General features: G+C 43.0%; 2 protein-coding genes across 4 annotated transcripts in view; one reads left to right on the top strand and one right to left on the bottom strand.

The window, feature by feature from the left end:
• Positions 1 to 2,814: 2,814 nt before the first annotated feature.
• Positions 2,815 to 5,018, bottom strand: armc3 (armadillo repeat containing 3). The gene is given in 10 exon segments (XM_070446805.1): positions 2,815 to 3,009; positions 3,200 to 3,300; positions 3,303 to 3,350; positions 3,353 to 3,392; positions 3,499 to 3,617; positions 3,620 to 3,661; positions 3,823 to 3,921; positions 4,080 to 4,205; positions 4,692 to 4,806; positions 4,971 to 5,018. Coding segments are annotated over 10 exon segments (933 nt in total).
• Positions 5,019 to 7,330: 2,312 nt separating this feature from the next.
• Positions 7,331 to 22,451, top strand: part of pip4k2aa (phosphatidylinositol-5-phosphate 4-kinase, type II, alpha a) — a 34,870-nt gene continuing 19,749 nt past the window's right edge. For all 3 annotated transcript variants that reach the window (XM_024000604.2, XM_024000605.2, XM_024000606.2), the window contains exon 1: positions 7,331 to 8,286. In XM_024000604.2, the coding sequence (XP_023856372.1) occupies positions 8,146 to 8,286 (141 nt within the window). In that variant the 5' untranslated portion in view covers positions 7,331 to 8,145. The remainder of the gene's footprint in view (positions 8,287 to 22,451) is intronic.

A 22,451-nucleotide genomic window follows, 5' to 3' on the forward strand; every position in this document is an offset into this window, starting at 1 on the left:
GGAAGCGATTCCCAAACCTTCCATAACAAAGCCATCACCTACAGAGAGATGAACCTGGAGAGAGTCCTAAGCAAGCTGGTCCTAGGGCTCTGTTCACAAACACAAACACACCCCACAGAGCCCCAGGACAACAGCACAATTAGACCCAACCAAATCATGAGAAAACAAAAAGATAATTACTTGACACATTGGAAAGAATTAACAAAAAAACAGAGCAAACTAGAATGCTATTTGGCCCTAAACAGAGAGTATACAGTGGCAGAATACCTGACCACTGTGACTGACCCAAACTTAAGGAAAGCTTTTGACTATGTACAGACTCAGTGAGAATAGCCTTGCTATTGAGAAAGGCGCCGTAGGCAGACATGGCTCTCAAGAGAAGACAGGCTATGTGCTCACTGCCCACAAAATGAGGTGGAAACTGAGCTGCACTTCCTAACCTCCTGCCAATGTATGACCATATTAGAGAGACATATTTCCTCAGATTACACAGATCCACAAAGAATTCGAAAACAAATCCAATTTTGATAAATCCCCTATCTACTGGGTGAAATTCCACAGTGTGCCATCACAGCAGCAAGATTTGACCTGTTGCACAAGAAAAGGGCAACCAGTGAAGAACAAACACCATTGTAAATACAACCCATATTTATGTTATTTTTTTTAACTTGTGTGCTTTAACCATTTGTACATTGTTACAACACTGTATATATATAATATGACATTTGTCATGTCTTTATTGTTTTGAAACTTCTGTATGTGTAATGTTTACTGTTAATTTTTATTGTTTATTTCACTTTTGTATATTATCTACCTCACTTGCTTTGGCAATGTTAACACATGTTTCCCATGCCAATAAAGCCCCTTGAATTGAAATTGAATTGAATTGACAGAGAGAGACAGAGAGAGAGAGAGAGACAGAGAGAGAGAGAGAGACAGGAGAGAGAGAGAGACAGAGACAGAGAGAGACAGACAGACAGATCCACAAAGAATTTGAAAACAAATCCAATTTTGATAAACTCCCATATCTACTGGAGAAATTCCACAGTGTGCCATCACAGCAGCAAGATTTGTGACCTGTTGCACACAAGAAAAGGGCAACCAGTGAAGAACAAACACCATTGTAAATACAACCCATATTTATGCTTATTTATTTTAACTTGTGTGCTTTAACCATTTGTACATTGTTACAACACTGTATATATATCAATATTAAATTTGTAATGTCTTTATTGTTTTGAAACTTCTGTATGTGTAATGTTTACTGTTAATTTGTATTGTTTATTTCACTTTTGTATAATATCTACCTCACTTGCTTTGGCAATGTTAACACATGTTTCCCATGCCAATAAAGCCCCTTGAATTGAATTGAATTGAATTGAATTGAGAGAGATATAGAGCTTCAGAGAGAGAGATAGAGTCAGAGAGAGAGATATAGAGCTTCAGAGAGAGAGATAGAGTCAGAGAGAGCGAGAGAATGGATGAGGTAGTGCTGAGATGTTACACACACACACAGTCCTCCCTTACTGTCCGGGGTCGTAGAAGCCGTCCATAGTGATGTCCTTGGAGGCCACACAAACAAAATAAACATTTGTGTCCTACACAACACAATACACACAGATAAACACACAACTTCAGAGCAGACACTAAATGCAACTACTACAGAGCTAAAAGAAAACAACTATTACAGAGCTATACTGCCATCTGCTGGTCCCTTAGTAAATCTCTCCTGTGGATCACCACTAAAACCCTCCTACCTCTCTGGTGATTATAATCACAAAAGCATTTCATTATGCAATCTGTCTTGAAATGTCAGAAGGGTTGGGTTAAATGCAGAAGACACATTTCAGTTGCAATCATTCCGTTGTACAACTGACTAGGTATCCATCTGTGGTATTGTATGGAAGCCAAAGCCATTTAATCATGGAAAACACTTAACCCACACACGCACAGACACACACTCTCTTGTATAACTAACCTTGTGGGGACACACAATTCAGTCCCATTCAAAATCCTATTTTCCCTAACCCCTAAGCCTTACCCTGACCCTAACCCCAAAACCTAACCTTTAACCTAATGCTAAAACCAACCCTAGATCCTAACCCTAATTCTAACCCTAACCTTAACCCTAAACCCCCTAGAAAAAGCATTTGACCTTGTGGGGACTAACAAAATGCCCCCAGTTGGTTCACTTTGTGTTAGTTTACTATTCTTGTGGGTACTTCTGGTCCCCACAAGAATAGTTAAACCTGTCCACACTCACCCCAGCTTGCATATTTCCATGGCATTGTTGGTGCACACGCTGATAGCCCAGCCCGGTGTATCTCCTGTGATTGGACCGTAGCAGTTTGACCAATAGGACAAGGCCTTCCGCATTCCTCAGCTAATCAGGAAGAGATGGAATGAGAGGAGGGAGTTTGTACTTTTGGGAATATTCCATTGGTTCCATCATACCGGGAAAACTCAAGAATTTGATGTATTTGACCCAGATTTGAAACCCGCACTACGGACAAAGACACACTCATGTCTGCTTGTTCCTCAGCATCGCAGGGGAGCGGCGAGGGCCTGCATGGCTCTGACAAGGGTGTGTGTGTCCACAGACTGCAGCAGCTCCAGGAGAGTGGCCAGGACCCCGTGGGACAGGATGCTGCCACGCAGGAATTCCTGTTCGGCCATGTTGGTGAGAATGACCGCAGCGTGAGCCACCGCACTGGGAATTATGTGATGGAGCTGCTGAACTAAGCCAATGACACTCATTTAATGAAATAAAATGAAGATTTTGAAATAAAATAATACACACACACACACACTTACTTAGCCCTTGCAGCTCTGAGCCACCCTGGAGATGGCCTTGACAACGTGTGTCTGAATGTCCAGCAGGTTGGCAGTGGTGATGAACTGCAGTAACCTCTGGAGACCTCCAGTCTCATGGATCAGCTGGAGACGGTCTCTGTCCTCCAAACAGATAGAGACCACCTGGAGAGCTGCTACATGCAGATCACTGAACAACTACAAGACACAAACACAAGGAATGAGTCCAATTCTTTAAAATACTTGAGCTTTGCTTGATTTTGTTTACCCGGTAGAATGAATTCAATAGAAAGATCAAACTACAAGTTCGATCAAGAGCACCTTAAATACTTCACAAGTACAGTACTTTCAAGTATGTGATAAATATAAATATATGACCCACACAGGCCTTGTTGCAGAGGAACTCCAGCAGCCTGTCAAAGCCCTGCTTCTCCCTGAAGGTGACCTGTGTGTTGTTATCTGTGGTTACGCTTGCCATGGTCCTCAGGCAAGCTGCTGAATGACCGGGAAATCAGATCTCAACAGCTACAGGAGAGGAGAACGCCATTTATCTCATGCACAGACATACGGCTGGGGAGGTCCTACACACATGTAAAATGGGGCTTTAGCTCAGCAGGCTAATATAGTCTCGTGACGAGCAGGAGACTTGAGTTCAAGCCCCATCGGTCACACACACAAAACACACACCAGCACCAGGTTGTAGATAGACTCAGAGTTCTTCTTGACTTCAGGGTCAGGGCTGGATAGCAGCTGTATGAGCGGCTGTAGTCCTTCCTGGTCCGAGATCTGGACCTTACAGTTGAAGCCACCAACAGGGAGGCCAGGCACAACTCACGGACCACCACATCCTCTGGCACAGGAACACACACATATAAACACACACACACACAGAGAGAAAGATACAATGAAATGTGAAATGTCACAATGATTTAATGACTGGTGGAAACATATGATTGATACTCAAGAAGATATGAGAGCCACGCCGCCACCAAACGCTCAGCCAGAGCATACTTTCAGGTGACAGCTTTCCYATGACAGAAGGAATGACATCCAGTTTCTTCAGTATTGTTTTTTACATCACATTTCAAACAGAGCAGAATCCGAAATGACCTAATGTTTCTGGCAACAATCTTGTTTTCAGCCACAATTCACCACTGTGTACAGTGCGACCGACCCTAAATAACTGATTTCGTTACTGCATTGTGTTACTAATCCTATATCAGTAGTTGTTACTATCCTACAGCAGTAGCTAGAGAAGGGTTCCTTACTGTTGGCAGCCATGACCCCCAGGACCATGAAGGAGTTGCGGTGGACCAGCTTGTCTTCGTGGGATATGAGGTGAGACAGAGGCTCCACTGTCCCCAGCCCCAGCAGAGAGCTCCTGTTTTCATCACCTACCACCATGTGGAGACAGAGAGATAGATGGTGGAGAGGGAGAGATTGAGAAAGAGCGAGAGTGAGAGGGAGATAGGTAGGTAGGTAGGTAGGTAGGTAGGTAGGTAGGTAGGTAGGTAGGTAGGTAGGTAGGTAGGTAGGTAGGTAGGTAGGTAGGTAGGTAGGTAGNAGGTAGGTAGGTAGGTAGGTAGGTAGGTAGGTAGGTAGGTAGGTAGGTAGGTAGGTAGGTAGGTAGGTAGGTAGGTAGGTCGGTCGGTCGGTCGGTCGGTCGGTCGGTCGGTCGGTCGGTCGGTCGGTCGATAGGGGCTTTATGCTGAATAGGTAAGCTGCTCCCAAGCTTTGGTCCAGGCTCAAATTAATATATCTCTTTCATTGCACAGCTTTCCACAGTCCAGTTTTTTCAGATAATGTGATTATTTCAATGAAGAAAGGATACCATATTGCTATGATGTTAGTTCTCTCAGCAACATCAAGGGTAAAAACACCTTTCCCTGCAAATTTGTGGATGGCTTAGCAAGCTTTAGCCAAAACCTCTTCAGGGGAATTGAGCATGACAACCACAGGGGCTGCCTTCTTACTCTTGATCGGCAAGGTGTCAAACTAGACAGGGGAAGAATAGAGAGACTATTCCATTTGCTTTGGCAATGTGAACATCTGTTTCCCATGCCAATAAAGCCCTTTGAATGAATTGATAGAGGCAGAGATGAAGTTGTTTGACTGCTCATTAAATTGACCCCCACCACCACATATCTTGATCTTCTTACCAGATCCTTAGATGGAGGCTCACTCTCTTTCTACAATTTCTTCCCCATCCTGAAACTACAAACAACATATTTTTCAGAAAACGTATTTACCCATTTATAACATGCTGTCAATGTTTACATGGGTGTCAACTTTGGCATGCACTGGCTGAACTTGGCTTGTTAACTAACGTGTTAACTAGGCAGCTAGCTAAGGTTGTAAGAGAGCTTTCTAACACAATTACCCTGGACATCCAAATGAGGTTGCTTTTAGGAAATTTATGATGACCTTCCTGATTACCATTTGAATAATTAACTGTTTCTTACTTGTGGTTCAAGTCCGCGGACGATCAGTACCTAGCTATCTTGCATACAGGTTTTCAGCTAGTCTGTTAGCTAGCTAGCAAATAATGTTTTGGAAAGCAAGTTTGACATTTCGTTCCAAGGCGACGAATGCCACATAGTTTTAGTCATAGAGATCCTATCTAATTCTTAATTCTATGTTTTTTTTGTGCGTGGTCCAAACTGGAAGCCAGAAGTTGGAAGATTTTCATGAAATGAAGGAAAGCCTTTGGTTTAGAATGTGCCACACTCTTTTATGTGAATAATAAAGATTTGTATTTTAATTCCTAATTATATGGATTGGAACACTAGCCAAAACATAAACAATAAAATGCATCCCATGACATTTTCACATGCAAGATGCACTTGAAGTGGTGCGCAGTGAATGACTGCCTCATGCAACAAAAACGATAGAGTAGGTAGGTCCTTTATTTGGTTGATGATGACCGTCATACAAAATCAAGATAGACTATATTTCATCAGTTAATTACTGCAAATCACATACTGTGGCTTTTTATCAACTGGTTGTTCTGGTCATTTGCCAACATCCTCAGCAAGATGTTAGCTTTGCATGCCTTGGCAACACAAAGAACAATTTACATTTCACACAGTAGATGATAATATTTGCCCTGTGGGCTTATTTTGCATGCACTGCTTGTACAGTTAACACTGCTAACACAAAATAACAATTTGCAAAGCTTACTGGCATTTTTAGTGGCTTGGAGACTAATTTTGCATTAAAATAACAACCTGAACATTTTATGAACTGTTTGGTTAGGGATTATTGGTTTACCTTTATATAGGGCAATATACATGTGTGTCATTGTGCTGTTGTGTATTTATTTTACTGTCTGCCTGTCTGAATGTCACCCACACCCACTATTCAATTCTATTCTATTCAGTAGTAATGGTGTGGCTGTGCCTTTAAGAGTTGGCCTGCCTGTCTCTCACAGCAGCACAAGAGGCTCCTGGCATGAGGAGGGTGAGTCATAAACCAAATGAGCTCCACATCATCACCAGCAGACAGAGTGGGGCTTCCTCCACCACAACGACGCCCTGACACAGCACCGCGGCTGGAAACAGCACACTCTGCACTGCTCTGCACCAAAACACCCAAACGACCTCTAAAAGCATTACAGCACCTCTGGCCCTGCGGGACACTGTCACTACATTGTCAGCGGCATGCCTGCCCTGAGTGATACAGATTAATCTCAAATAAAGGTTCAAGATTAGGGGTTGGGGGTGTGCAGATATTTTATAGCTTTTCACTAATGTATTATTAAGGTTTGCAAAGGGACATGCATACAGTAGCCTACACAGACACACACACATGCACATGGCTGATAATATTACTTTCAAATAAAAAGGACCAGCCCTTTTTCTAAAATGTGTCACATTTTGTATGAATACAGTATTTTATTTGAGAGAAGGGAATCACACTAAAGAGAGGGCGAGAGAGAGAGACCATACTTGGGAAGGTTGGACTGCAGTGTGTTGGTGCGTTCAAGAACACTGGGAACTATGGAGAAAAAAAGGGCTCATGCCGCGTTCACGTCATGTAAGTTATTTGCGTGGAGCTTCCTGTTGGTTGATTCTGATACATCCCAAGTGGGAAACTCGGGTATCATTGTGCTTTCAAGACAACTGGGAACTTGGAAAAAAAGAGGACAAATCATGACTTCAGTGATATTCAGGTCAGAATGTCGGAGCTGTAGGAAGATGCCAGTTTTTCTGAAGTCGGAGGATTCCTAGTTCCGTGTTCTGAGTTGTCTTGAACTCAACATTAGCAGAGGGACAGACGGAATAGAATGGGAACGTTCCAGGCCGCCTACATGACGCATATTATCATATCGTTAAATCATATTGCTGGGGTTTTTGCAATGATAAACATTACTTCCGTATTTTGAGATATCTGATACATATCTGTAATCTCTAAAATCTACATAAATGCAGAACTGGATTCAACAATTTTGTCAATTGCGCAAGGCGTCTGCCAATTTAGGCTACCTGGAACGCTACTATTGTCCAATCTGTCTGCACGAGGGAATGTCGCTCTGGCTGTCATCCTTCCCTCGAGCTGTCAGTTGACAGTACAACACCGAACCGAAAGTATCGTAGGAAGGAACACAGTTTTGATAAAACGTAGATTTTAGATTTCTCCTCTTTGGCACTGGAACGGTTGGGCCACTGTCACATTTCGAGGCTGACCAACAAACGCGTAGGAGGGAGAAAAACCAAAAGGACTGAATAGCTAGCTAGTTGCTAGTTAGCAAGCTAACGACCGTTAGCTTTGGCCAGTGCTGCCACTGCTCTGCTAAAGCGTTAGGTAGGAGTGTGCAGTACCAGTAGGCAGGCGAGCTGCGTTGGCATTTTAGTGTAGTTGGCTGGGGAAATTATTGCTAAGGCTGCATTAACATTTTTTATTTTATTTGATCATTGTGGTGTTAGCTTCCTAAATGTTTTGCCTGAATGCGTCCAGTCAGTTGCTTGGTTAGCCAGACAGCAATGCTAAGTGACGACGTCGACTCAGTGAGGCTGTCGTGTCGGGGGTGAGGAGTTTGAGGAAGGAAGAGGTGACTTACGATGTTGGGTTAATGAGTTAGTGGTGCGTTAGCTGACAGTGAAGGAAATAACGTTAATATTTTACAATACATTATCAACGACCGTCATTTCGTTAACCAGCTAACTAAAAGCTAATGCAAATTAGAGAGGCTAGGTAATACAGAAAATACTGTTGTTTTCGGCTTGCTCGCAAGCTAAATGCAGAGGGAGGGTGATCATTGAGTGGCTACTCTCCCAGCTCCATAAATAACTGTCACTGACTGAGTGATATCCAGCCTATTTCACATAACTAAAGATGGCTACAGCGAGCAGCATTGCCGCATCTATTGCGAGCAAGACGAAGACGAAGAAGAAACACTTCGTGGCTCAGAAAGTGAAGCTTTTCCGAGCCAGTGACCCTCTGCTCAGCGTCCTTATGTGGGGAGTCAACCATTCGGTAAGTCGGTCCATTGTCCATTGGGGTTGGTTGGTGGTGGGCAAATCGATGTTTCATGGCCCTGTAACGCTACTACTAAGTTAAACCTAAAGCTCAGCTAGCTAACAATAGTGTCATCTATGTGTCAGAATGTGGTTGACTTGCCATACTAGAGACTGGCAGGCGCAAATCAGGGATGACGGCTAGCAGTGGTTATCGTCCTGTTAATGCAAATCAGCATCTGGTCACATTAGGCTTGATTTTGAATTGAAGTTTAACGTTAGTTGGTTTTCAATAGAGCTTTGGCAGAAATGTAATACTAACTAGTTAGCTAAGTGGGCATTCTCATGGTGTTGGGCTAGATTGTCAGCCATATCATGTGTAATTTCTCCAACTCCACGTATTAAGACATACCACACTGCCTGGGGTAAATGTGAATTGCTGATAGACTAATATTATGATAACTGTTCTATTTTGCATTCTCAATGTGACACTAAGTAGCTTACCCTCTGTGTGTGTGTGTGTGTGTGTGTGTGTGTGTGTGTGTGTGTGTGTGTGTGTGTGTGTGTGTGTGTGTGTGTGTGTGTGTGTGTGTGTGATAAGCTCTCCGAGCTCCCAGGGTCCAGTGTCATGAGAGAGCAGATATTTCCATGTCAGAGAGCTTATCATCACTCTCTGTCCCTTCCTCTATGTCATTCACTGTACACAGAAGGAAGTCTGTCAGAGCCATGTAGCTTAACATTGGCTCACTGTCCCCATGTTTCATTACATAAAATACTAATTAGGATTTTTACTATAATGTTATTGTTTTGGATACAACATTGAAGTTCTGAACCTCAAATGGAGTTTGCTGAATTCTTTAGCATACCTCTGTGGAAGAGTGGCTATGCAAAGAGTGAATGATCACCATATTCTCGGTATGTCAGCATTACAGTAGATTCTCTCTGCAATGCTACACTGGCTGTTTAAAAAATTGACATTTTTACTCACCGTATGCCATGTAAACATAAACTAAGGAGTTTTAAATAGTGAGTAGAGGTTATTTAGTAGATGGACATGAAATGATTACTCCAGCCTAGCCAACAGAGTAAACCAGAGATTACATTAAACAGAAAAGAAGCCCAATAATTACCCTTGGCTGTGTTACTGTAAAGGCGTACGCATGCTTCTCAGCCGGAACAGTTTGGTAGAGTTTGTGCATATATTATGACATTTTGTGACATTTTTGTTTGTTTTGGACTTCAGTGTTTTTTTTCGACTGTTCGTACTCAAATTGTTCAGGACGCAAGCCGAGGTTTGGCGCCGAAGTCTACGCCCCTTCGTCGGTGACTGGTCAACAGTAGGGATTCTTCAATAAAGTCTTTGTTGCCATTCAACGAGAAACGATTCATCATCATGCACGTTTTTTAATTGAAAGATACTGCACCAAACATCTTAGTTAGATGTAAAATTGGGCAACTAAGATCTCTTCAGCAAAAATGTCAAAATGAATGACTGATTTATTGAGTTATATAATATTAATTCTGACTATTTTGAGGAAGTTTATACTGGCTACAGTGTCGCAAAATGGACAAACAGTACTATTGCCACTTTTTTCTCGTTTTTCAAACGGTCATTTTCTTTCATAAAAAAATGCTTTTGTTATTTCAAAAAAAAGTTTTGCCTCGTTTTCTCCCTAATTTTGTGATATCCAATTGGTAGTTAGTCTTGTCCCATCGCTGCAACTCCCATACGGACTTGGGAGAGCCGAAGGTCGAGAGCCATTCGTCCTCCAAAACACGACCTTGCCAAGCCGCACTGCTTCTTGACACACTGCTCGCTTAACCCGCAAGCCAGGCGCACTAATGTGTCAGAGGAAACACTGACAGCTGACGACCGACGTTAGCGTGCATGCACCCGGCCGCCACAAGGAATCGCTAGAGCGCGATGGGATAAGGACATCCCAGCTGCAACACAGCCCGGGATGTAACCTGGATCTGTAGTGAAGACTCTAGCACTACGATGCAGTGCCTAACACCGCTGCGCCATTCGGGAGGCCCCAAACAAAGGCCTTTTTAAGGGAAAATGCAAGCACACTCCTTCAGTTCAGCTAGCTGAGTTCGGCTAGGCGCCAGCCAAACGGAAGCATGCTGACGCCTTAACAGTGAAGTGTTGGCCAGACACAGTGGTGGTCTCGCTATCTCTCTAGTGGTCTATGTGGTGGTCCTCTACTGTTCCAGACAGATGTTGAGCCCCCCCACCCCCCTCAGTTGTTCTCCCTCATTCACGCTGCATCAGAGGCTGGTCAGCCCAGCTCAAACTTCTATAATAAAACAGTCTCTTTTGGTGCAGGGTTACTAATGTGAATGAGAAGAGGGGACACACATACTCTCTCTCATGGAAAAGAGCCTTGATTGTGCTATGCTCTCCACTGCACAGGGCCTAAGGGCAATTACATGGTAATGGAATTATGCTGAGACTCAGATTTTTCCCTTTAAAATGTATACCAAACAAAAGGTTGCTAGATCGAATCCCTGAGCTGACAAGGTAAAAATCGCATTTTACCCCTGAACAAGGCAGTTAACCCACTAGGCCGTCATTGTAAATAAGAATTTGTTCTTAACTGACTTGCCTAGTTAAATAAAATAAAAATAATATTACAAAAATACATTTGGGAACAGAATAAAACTGAGATAAAACTGAGATTTTACTGTAATTCTGTTACCTAACTTTGCATCTGTATAGTTTTTCCAGTAAATGTTTTTATTTTATTTACTGTGTAAATTGTTCAAAGTAGTCTGTGCATAGAGTTGTATGGTACGTGAAATATTTTTTGTGAAAAATCTGCGTTTCAGCATAATTCTGTTACCATGGAATTGCCCCTAACTAATGTCGGTGTTAAGCCAGGGAGGGGAACCAAGGGAGGTTACACAATAAATGTGTCACGACCACAACAGCCTAGCCTAGATGGTATTCTATCCCAGTGGTAGTTTACTGCATCAGGCTTGTGTGACGTCATGACCACACCTGTGACAGGAATACTTCTATTAGCTCCCAGAGAGTTAATGCCCTAGGCTTTAGCTCAGTGGGCTAATGTGGTCCACTTTAGTCACACAGACAGTATCTGTGTTTGATTCCCGGCCAGTGTGGCGTAGCCTGCATGTTCAAACTTCTCTTTTTGCATTGCCTGACAGGGTGACGGATAACCATGTTTTATGCTGAAGCTGCTTGCTTTACAGTTTAACTCCTCATGGTCGCAATGACTTTCTCTTTCTTGCAGACTTGCAACAAGCTCTAAATTGGTCAGTTAGTGAGGGCGATAGTTAGAAATAGAAAGCCTGCTGATTGTGTTTGAGCTGATGTCTATGCCCCAGGTTTGAGTAGGGTTCAGATGTAATGTCTGCTAGCGACGGAACACTGGAATGGAATGGGGAGAGGGGGAGGCCTGACAATGTGGTCCATCAGTAGAACTGTGCAGAGGCAAGACACACACACACACACACACACACACACACACACACACACACACACACACACACACTAAGGCAGGCAACTAAACAGAACCCTTATCTCCTCAGGGACACATGAATCAAACCCATCCACTCACTAGCACTTCCTGGAAACTCACCAGCTCACTGCATTCCTGCAGCTCTAGTATCATGGGAAACCAGTGACAGGACTAGACAATTCAACTGTTAGTCACTAGACGGCCATGGTAGAGAGGACAGAGAGAAGTCACTAGATTACCTGGCTAGAGAGCCTTTCTTGATTTGCGGCAGCACCTCTACTGTAGTTGTTTGAGCACAAATTGCATTTGTGATTTTTAAAGCGCTAGCCTTCGCTGTGCCTCGGTCCTTCCAGCTGTGTGATTGGTGGTAGTGCATGAGTGACAGCAGCTAGACATCTCTGTCTATAATCCTTAATCTCCTCGTGTGGCGAGAGAACTAACTCAGTCTGACAGCCAAAGCCTCACAGACATCCCTACTGTCTTAAGGCCTTGAGGATATAGGACTTAGCTTAGAGAGAGACACTGACTGTTGACACGCAGCTCAGCCGTACAACAGGGACCTGTAGTGCTCCATCCATGGACAGGAGCTCTCTAGAATGTCTGTACAAATCTCTGGCGAATCATCATACATACAGCGGTTGGATATAATGGGCACATTGTAGACATGTACTATTTCAGTGATAATTTGATGTGTAGTAGCATTATACATTATAAATCAGTGAAAGACTCTAGAGGAATGTAGTCAGTCAGTCAGTAACCAAGCAGACGAAGTGAGAAAATGGATGTGGAGTGCTGTAACGCTTTGAACGTTAAAAATCAAATAACATACACATATTTAGCAGATGTTATTGCGGGTGTAGCGAAACATGATCAAAGTATTCCCCCCTCTCTCTGAGCCAGTGACTGTCTGTGTGTTGCGTAAGAGGCTGTTTCTATTAATAGCCACAGGAGTGACCTGCAACGAATATGTGGTGAATATGGGTGAAGAACAGAATAGATGGGATCTCACAAAGTACCTGGAGTCCCTTGGGGACCAGACAAGCACATCCACTGTGTGTGTGTGTGTGTGTGTGTGTGTGCATGCGGTCTCTCAGACACGCTTTCGCAGCATATGACTGTAGCTTGCCATACAACAGAAGTAAATTTTATGCGTCATGTCTGAGGAGACGATGATATTGCATGACATTGATGTAAACTGAATATAGCTTAAACTGGTGATCAGCAGTTGTAACAATAACAACGCGTTCTCCCATGTTTTGGTAAGAAGCTGAGGGATGGGGCTGGAGAAATGTAACCTTTTGAACTAAGCTCATGAGGCATTTATAAGTCTTCATACATATAATTCATTTAAGTCTAAAAATGGACGTAGCAACTGCTGATTGCCACATTAAGCCACCAACAGTAGATATTGAAATGTGCCCTCGTTGCCTTGCATGGCTATCAATATGTGTACAGTAGGCCCCACGAGAAGAGAAGCGAATAGAGTGCATGTGTACGTTCCCTATCATAGCTCGGCCCTAGTGGTGTGTGCTCATTAGCCCTCTGCTGTGAAGGGGAAACGAGGGAGTAATGAGAGAGATGGAGAGAATGAGGTGAGAGGAGCCTGCTAAATTAGCAATGTTTTAATAAGAACAGCTACTGCAGGGCTGCTGACCCTGAAACCGAAAGGGTTCCTTCCTTATAGCCTCATGGGATTAGCCTAGCTAGCAGTTAGCTTAGTTTAGCTGGCAGGACCCTCATACTCCCCTAGCCAATACAGACCTTTCTCCTCACTCACATCATATCAGCCAGGAACTAATAAAACAGATGTACTCTATTGTAATATGATTTATACCTCTACTGAGTAATCTAGTTAATCATGGAGTGATAAGAGCAGGGCAGGTTCCTTGTATTCAAGTTGTTCACATTGTGATGGGGCTCCCGAGTGGCGCAGCGGTCTAAGGCACTGCATCTCAGTGCTAGAGGCGTCACTACAGAGCCTGGTTTGATTCCAGGCTGTATCACAACCGGCCGTGAATGGGAGTCCCATAGGGCGCCGCACGTCCGGGTTAGGGTTTGGCCGGAGTAGGGCGTCATTGTAAATAAGAATTTGTTCAACTTGCCTAGTTAAATAAAGGTAATAAACAGGTCATGTTGACTGGTGATTGTCTGTAGGTCCTATGCTGTCTACAGCCTGTGATGATGAATAGGCTAATGTACAGTAGAGGCTGATGAGGTAGTGGTCCCATTGTTTAAAGGCCAACCAGGTCCCCTGGTTTCTATACAGTTGTAATCTGCGACCTTTTAGAGCCTCATTATCTTGGCTACTCCCTAAACATGTCTGGTGAATTAACCATTCAAGTTTCTCTGCATGTGACATTTTAGCCACGTGTTTTTTCCCCCCCACATACTCAAAGAAATCATACCACCAACAAAGCTTTAAAGTTAGACTCAGCCATATGACATTATCATAGACTGCGAGGCCCAGGTTTTATTTAGGTGGTGGGCGTGGCAGGGAGAGTGGTTGGCACAGCTACATTTTAGAGAGAATTTGAGGCCCCCCATCTTGGTGGTGTAGACATGTTTGCATTTCAAACACTTAGGCGGCCCACCCAAGATTTCTATGCAGGGGAAAAGAGAAAAAAAAATCTAATCATTGGTGCATACCTTATTAACCTGAACCATGACAGTAGTGTCACAAAGTACAAAGTAAAAGTACAGTAGGCATGGATATATGAATAGGGAACAGACCATGAAATGGTGTTAGTGGGGTGTGTATATCTTATGTAACTGAGGGTGTAATTAGTATGATAGTGTGAAATTGGTCCTGATTTTGATTTATTGCAGTCAGTCAGAGAATTAGGCTACACCCCCATGAAAGGCTACTACTAATACAGTACAACCACACACAGGGTTAATAATTTCATATATTACATTTGTAAAATGCTTTTCATTATACAGAATAATCTCAAAGTGCATAAAATAAAATAAACTATACACGGAAACTGAACACCACTGACGCTACAAGAGACAAGGACACCAAGGAGCACAGCTATCAACAGAAAGCCTTCCTAAAGAACAAGGTCTTCAGGCCCCTTTTTTAAGGAGTCCCGAGTCTGTGGTACCTTCAGGTAGGGCTGGGCGATATGGCCTAAAAATCATATCTACATTATTTATTTATTTTCAGATTTATGGGGCGATTCAAGATATCTCGATTTTCAAACAGTCAGCAATAATCCTAATGAATTCAGGGCTTGTGAAGTTATACCTAAGTTAAACGTAAGCCTTCCACAACCATAAGACCCAGAGGGGTTGGGTTAAAATGCAGAAGACACATTTCAGTTGAATGCATTGTTGTACGACTGACTAGGTATCCCCCTTTCCTTTCCCTGTTCACTAGACAATTATTTAATCAAAATAGTTGAATCTGCTTTTTTGCAATCACTGATCTGGGTTTCAAGTCTGTTCATGAAAATGCCCTTATTTGTTACAAATGTAACCATTTAGTGGTTAATAGCGTTGGTTCAATAAACAAAAAGTTGCTGGTTCGAATCCCTGAGCCATCTAGGTAAAAAAAAAAGCTGTTGATGTGCCTTGAGCAAGGCACTTAACCCTAATTGCTCCTGTAAGTCGCTCTGGATATGAGCATCTGCTAAATAACAAATACAAAATAAAAACATTATGCACATTCAGTAATAATGACTAATTTCTTGTGACAGGCATTTGGCTATAGAAAATGAACACAGGTCTAATATAAACATTCTCAAGTATAAGCCCACGTGCTAGTGAGTAGCCAGCTAATCTGTATATGTCAAGTTTAGCCAACTTGGATCTTTTTGCTAGCTAACAAGGCAGAACAGTTGAATTGTTATGAACGCACCATGCTGTCTGTCTCCAACGGTTTGAACAGCATGTTACACCTGTCCACTTTGTTCAGATGTTGAAATAAAGTGTCCTTCCTTATTTATCAGAATGAGAACGAGTTGCCAATTCCTTATTTTGTGTTTTTATGCTTATTGCGCGTTTATAAAACACAGACTAGACATCTAGTATAACAGTCTTTGGCTAAAATGCTGCTAGCGGTACTTGGTACCACACACAACAAACTGAGCTTTCATTTTCCAGACTCAGTGTTCATTGATACTTTCGTTTTAGTAGTGTCAGTAGAAAGTTCAACTTCTCCTCTATTACAGTAAAATAATGTCTCCATGTGTTTCTTTGTCCATATGACCCATTCTGTTGGACCAAACCTCAAATGCAAATAGCGAGTTGAAACCGCATGTCAGAGATGAAGACGTAATCTCTCATCTTTGTTGTTGTTAGTGGCATGGCGAAGGGCTTGGTGTGTGTGTAAACCAGAGAAAGAGGCGACACGTGAGGTTTCACTCTGGCAAAAATCTGTCAAATAAGCCCAATGGGGTTTATTTTGGACCTAAGCTTGTCTCCTGACTTCCTGCCTTTGGGAGAAAGACTCCCATTGTTCAGGCCGGAGACATGTGCATCTCATCATTATATACAGATCTCTGGTGTAAATGGACAGGTGCACAGAAGGAGCGAAGGAGAAGAAGACAAGTGAACATAAACGCCTAAAAATATCTTGATTCTTGCGATGCAGGCATTTGGAATATTGCGCAAAAACATTAATTTGAATTAATTCTATATATCGCCCAGCCCTATCTTCAAGTGGTCCGGGAGGGCATTCTAGACGCTGGGGGTGGTTGAGCTGTAAGCCCATTTTTGCCAAGCAGCCCAGCTTGTTTCAGGGGGCGTGGAGAAGCAGGCTGTCGCTTGACTTGAGGCTGCAGGTGGGCTTATGGGGTTTAGGGAGACCAATAATTGAATTCTACACTAAACGCAGTGATGCGTGTTTCTCTTCACATGATGGTGACTGAAATGAGACTAACAGGCTGAATTGTTAACCACCACAAGGCCTGAGTTGTCTGTCTTCTTTGAGATGTTACGGTTGGGGGGTGCAGAAGACAGATTGAACAGGATTTACCCTATTGGATTCATCACATCAAACTATTTAGTTCCGAGACACACAGTGGTGGAAATACTGCTAACTAGCCTAACTGTGCATTCTGCATCCTTTCATGTGATATGCCTGATTTGTACACAATTGACCCGTGAAATGTGCTGGATCTCTATGTGCTTAATATGTCCACTAGCCTTGACAGGTGTCATCCAGGTTTAGAGCAGTATATCTCTGTTAGTGCTACTAGGAGAGATTACATATCAGGTACACTTACTAAATCTGTCCCTTTTTTATAGTCAAACAAACATCAAATCAGTCACTAAGCAGTAAGCACCAACTGCTATTGTAGGCCTATGCACTGTGACTGTACCATAGAAATGTCTAGCCTACATGCTCTGTTTGAGTATAGACTGGTTGTACTTGTTAAAATCTACCATACATGTAACAACATGTTATCTTGACTTAAGTACCAGTGATCTGTCAGCAGGTACACCAGCCAGCTGTCTGTCAGTCAGGGCGGTGTGTCTGTCAGTCAGGGCGGCGTGTCTGTCAGTCAGGGCGGCGTGTCTGTCAGTCAGGGCGGCGTGTCTGTCAGTCAGGGCGGCGTGTCTGTCAGTCAGGGCGGCGTGTCTGTCAGTCAGGGCGGCGTGTCTGTCAGTCAGGGCGGCGTGTCTGTCAGTCAGGGCGGCGTGTCTGTCTGAGAACGGCGTGTCTGTCTGAGAACGGCGTGTCTGTCTGAGAACGGRGTGTCTGTCTGAGAACGGTGTGTCTGTCTGTCTGAGAATTGTCTGTCTGTGAACGGTGTGTCTGTCTGTCTGAGAACGGTGTTATGAGAAATTAGGCTCCCTGTGCTGAGTTCCTCTCCCGCTTCCTGTCCACTGGGGCCACGGAGCACGCTCACTCTGCTCCGAGGCGGAAACCCCAGACTCCGTCACCAAGGCAACGAAGAACAGGAAGTGGAACTGTGAAAGTTGGCCAGGCTGAGAGAGAGGGACAGAGAGAGAGCGCGCTGCAGAGAGATAAGAGCCATCATCAAAGGAGAAGGAGATTAAACACAACATAAACATGAGAGCTCCACTCTGCACCACTCAGCTTCACTCCGAGGTGATAAGAACAGGCCAAGGAACACAGTGACTAGAATAATAGGCTGCATCACAAATGGCACCATATTCCCTTTATAGTGCACTACTCTTGGACCCTGGTTTAAAGTGTACTATAAAGGGAATAGGGTGCCATTTGGAAAACCTGTTGGGGTATTCAAAACCTGGATGTCCGGGAAATGCTGTTCTATGTGGTTCTCTTCATTCTGGGCTAATTCCTGCCTGCCTGACTGAACATATGAATGCACCATGATATAATTAGACAGAGAGACTAGTAATCCTGCTTCCTTCAGGGGAGATGTTTGTATTCTGTCACCGTCAACCCCCAGAATACTTTGCTGCTGCTGCCTGCCTCTGTGCTGTCCTCCTGAAGGTTGGCCCTGTGTGTGTGAGGGGGGGGACTGACTGACTACTTTCACAGATGTCATGTCTCTCATTTCCCCTCTGATGACAAGGGAGAGCATCACCTGCTTTGCATGTGTATCTGATCAGTTACTGGAATGAGAATGGAAGTGTAGGTGTGTGTGTAGGGGCATTGTCGTCTTTCCTGCCTTTGTAATGTTTGTGAAATAGAGGTTTGTGATGTGGGGACGTCTTCTTCTGATGTACACAGGATGCTGACAGTCTCTGAGTGACGTTGTTACCTGGCACCCCACATCACTGACAGTCTCTCTCTCTCCTTAACATCTATCAAGTTCCTGCCCCCTCCTGAAGTCCACTAGCTTCCTTACCTTGTCTCCTTTCCTCCTGGGCCAAGCTGCAGTCTCTGTTTCTCTTGCATGCTCTCTTCCCGGATGTTATCACACCTCATTTGGTCTAGAGGCGGAGGAGAGTCCTGCTGAGACCATATTCTACACCATCTGTTGTTTAGATCCTTCAGCATTAGGCGAGAGATGCAGGCATCAATCCCACATGACAGGGGCATATTGTCCCACCACCTATTAAAAAAGGATGATATGATAAGATGATACCGATACTTTTCGTCTATATTGGATTACAACAAATGCTTAGGTATTGCACATTTTCTTTATCAAGTTCTCACAGAAATGGCAGAATATAGTATCGACTCTGGGCAATTCCACGGCAACAGAATTGCGCTGTGTACTACTCCCTTCGCAGAACAGCGCAAACTGGCTCTAACCAGAATAGAAAGAGGAGTGGGAGGCCACAGTGCACAACTGAGCAAGAGCAAGTATATGAGCAAGTACATTAGTGTCTAGTTTGAGAAACAGATGCCTCACAAGTCCTCAACTGGCAGCTTCATTAAATAGTACCCGCAAAACACCAGTCTCAACGTCAACAGTGAAGAGGTGACTCCAGGATAATGTCCAGTGTCTGTTCTTTTGCCCATCTTAATCTTTTTTTTTTTTTTTGCCAGTCTAAGGGCTTTTTCTTTGCTACTCTGCCTAGAAGGCCAGCATCTCGGAGTCGCCTCTTCACTCCATTGCTCCAGATACTCAACTAGTCTAAAGAAGGCCAGTTTTATTGCTTCTTTAGTCAGAACAACAGTTTTCAGCTGTGTAAACATAGTTGAAAAAGGGTTTTCTAATGATCAATTAGCCATTTAAAATGATACACTTGGATTATCTAACACAACGTGCCATTGGAACACAGGAGTGATGGTTGCTGATAATGGGCCTTTGTACGTCTATGTAGATATTCCATAAAAAATCAACTGTTTCTAGCTATACTAGTCATTTACAACATTAACAATGTCTACACTGTATTTCTAATCAATTTGATGTTATTTTAGTGGACAAAAAGTGTGCTTTTCTTTTAAAAACAAGGACATTTCTAAGTGACCCCAAACTTTGGAACGGTAGTGTGTGTGTGAGATACACATACAGATAATTATTTATTTCAGCTTTTATTTCTTCACAGTCCCAGTGGGTCAGAAGTTTACATACACTCAATTAGTATTTGGTAGCATCGCCTTTAAATTGTTTAACTTGGGTCAAACGTTTCGGGTAGCCTTCCACAAGCTTCCCACAATAAGTTGGGTGAATTTTGGCCCATCCCTCCTGACAGAGCTGGTGTAACTGAGTCAGGTTTGTAGGCCTCTTTGCTCGCACACGATTTTTCAGTTCTGCCCACAAATTTTCTATGGGATTGAGGTCAGGGCTTTGTGATGGCCACTCCAATACCTTGACTTTGTTGTCCTTAAGCCATTTTGCCACAACTTTGGAAGTATGCTTGGGGTCATTGTCCATTTGGAAGACCCATTTGCGAGCAAGCTTTAACTTCCTGACTGATGTCTTGAGATGTTGCTTCAATATATCCACATAATATTCCTTCTCGTGATGCCATTTATTTTGTGAAGTGCACCAGCCCCTCCTGCAGCAAAGCACCCCTCAACATGATGCTGCCACCCACGTGCTTCACGGTTGGGATGGTGTTCTTTGGCTTGCAAGCCTCCTCCTTTTTCCTCCAAACATAACGATGGCCATTATGGCCAAACAGTTATATTTTTGTTTCATCAGACCAGAGGACATTTCTCCAAAAAGTGCGATCTTTGCCCCTTGTGCAGTTGCGAACCGTAGTCTGGCTTTTTTATGGCGGTTTTGGAGCAGTGGCTTTTTCCCTGCCGAGTGGCCTTTCAGGTTATGTCGATTATAGGACTCGTTTTACTGTGGATGTAGATACTTTTGTACCTGTTTCCTCCAGCATCTTCACAAGGCCCTTTGCTGCTGTTCTGGGATTGATTTGCACTTTTCACACCAAAGTACGTTCATCTCTAGGAGACAACGCGTCTCCTTCCTGAGCGGTATGATGGCTGCGTGGTCCCATGGTGTTTATACTTGCATACTATTGTTTGTACAGATGAACGTGGTACCTTCAGGCATTTGGAAATTTCTCCCAAGGATGAACCAGACTTGTGGAGGTCTACAATTTTTTTTCTGAGGTCTTGGCTGATTTCTTTTGATTTTCCCATGATGTCAAGCAAAGAGGCACTGAGTTTGAAGGTCGGCCTTGAAATACATCCACAGGTACACCTCCAATTGACTCAAATGATTCTACTTCTGACCCACTGGAATTGTGATACAGTGAAATAATCGGTCTGTGGCAGTGCTGTCAACACTAGCTGCAGTAACCCATGGGGAGGGGGTCACACTCGAACATTCAGAGGGGGTATATTATTGTGGCACAAAATCAAAAGTCTGACTGCATGGAGATGCTTGGGAATATGGTCAATACGGGGGACCGTGTTGTGGGTGTTTTCAGGGAGAAGGTGTACATTTGACCTCCATCTAGGATGTGACAATGGTTAATAAAATCTCTCCATTTCTGCCCTTTTTTTTGTTGCACAGTCTTGCAGGCCTTCTCATACAGCTGCAAATGTATATGCATTCGTACATGAAGACCTTTCTTGAGTAGGGCTCTGGGATGGTGCAACTGTTGAGAATGTGAGCCTATGGTTGTGTGGGGGGAAAGGGTTGAGCGTGTATGATTGTGCGTATCCCACAACTGTTGCGAAGGAGTAAAAGATGTTAGGGACAATATAGGATGATTCACAATTGTTTGCTAATATAATAATTGCTTGCAAAAATGTAATTTTGGTAATGGTGAGACTGGTGAGAGGTAAAATCCTTTGCATAAATTGCCTACATTACTACAAATATTAATAGCTAATTATGGCAATTAAGAAACAGGATTTTTAAAATGTATATATATTTTATTAGGTTTTTTGATTGCTATAGATAATACAAATCGAGGTGAGGGTGATGGAAATGCATTTGGCGGTTGATCTACTTCTGATCTGTAAATGGCACTGTGTGCTCTTTTTCGAAGGATGGATCCCAGTCTTTTCAGGGCTATGGGATACGGGGGGTCGGGGGTGGTCTGCCGGGCATTGGGATGACAACCCAACTCGGGATGAGGAGGGCTTTTAGCGGGTGGAATAGTGGGGATCAATTGGAGGTTTACTTAGTAGCAATGCAAATATCATGGTACAGCTATATAGACACTCAATCGTCATGTTACTTTTTAATGGTACGTTTATAAACATATATTTTGATAAATAGAATTGAAAGTTGTCTCATTACGGTAAGTGGTGAAATAAGTATTTTCTTATTATCATTAAAAAGTAACACTTACAACTGTAATGGCTTAGCCGATAATAAGAAAAGACGATCAGTATTTACCTGGCTAAAAGAGAAGGAATATAATATCTATTGTTTACAGGAAACTCATTCAACAATTTTAGTTGACATTTTGTGGAAAAAGGACTGCGGGGGCGAAATATATTTCTCCCATGGGCAAAGAAATTCAAAATGGGTGATGGTTTTAATTAACAGTAATTTTGATCCAAATGTGCAAATTGTCCAAAAAGATCATCAAGGTAGATATATTATTTTAAATATGTTATTGGACAATAAACAGATATGACTTATTAACCTATACTGTCCAAATAATAATGATCCAAGCTTCTTTGAAAATATATATAAGAATTTATCAACTCTACAAGCAACACTAGACTATATTATTATTATTATGGTGGGAGATTTTAATACGGTCTTAAATACCTCTATGGACCGCAAAGGAAATCACACTACAAACGATCACCCTCAGGCACTTAAGGAAATCATGAATGTCATGGATATATTGGAATTAGTGGATATATGGAGACTTAAATACCCTGACCTAG

Source organism: Salvelinus sp. IW2-2015, linkage group LG14 (assembly GCF_002910315.2).
Source record: "Salvelinus sp. IW2-2015 linkage group LG14, ASM291031v2, whole genome shotgun sequence".
NCBI lineage: Eukaryota > Metazoa > Chordata > Actinopteri > Salmoniformes > Salmonidae > Salvelinus > Salvelinus sp. IW2-2015.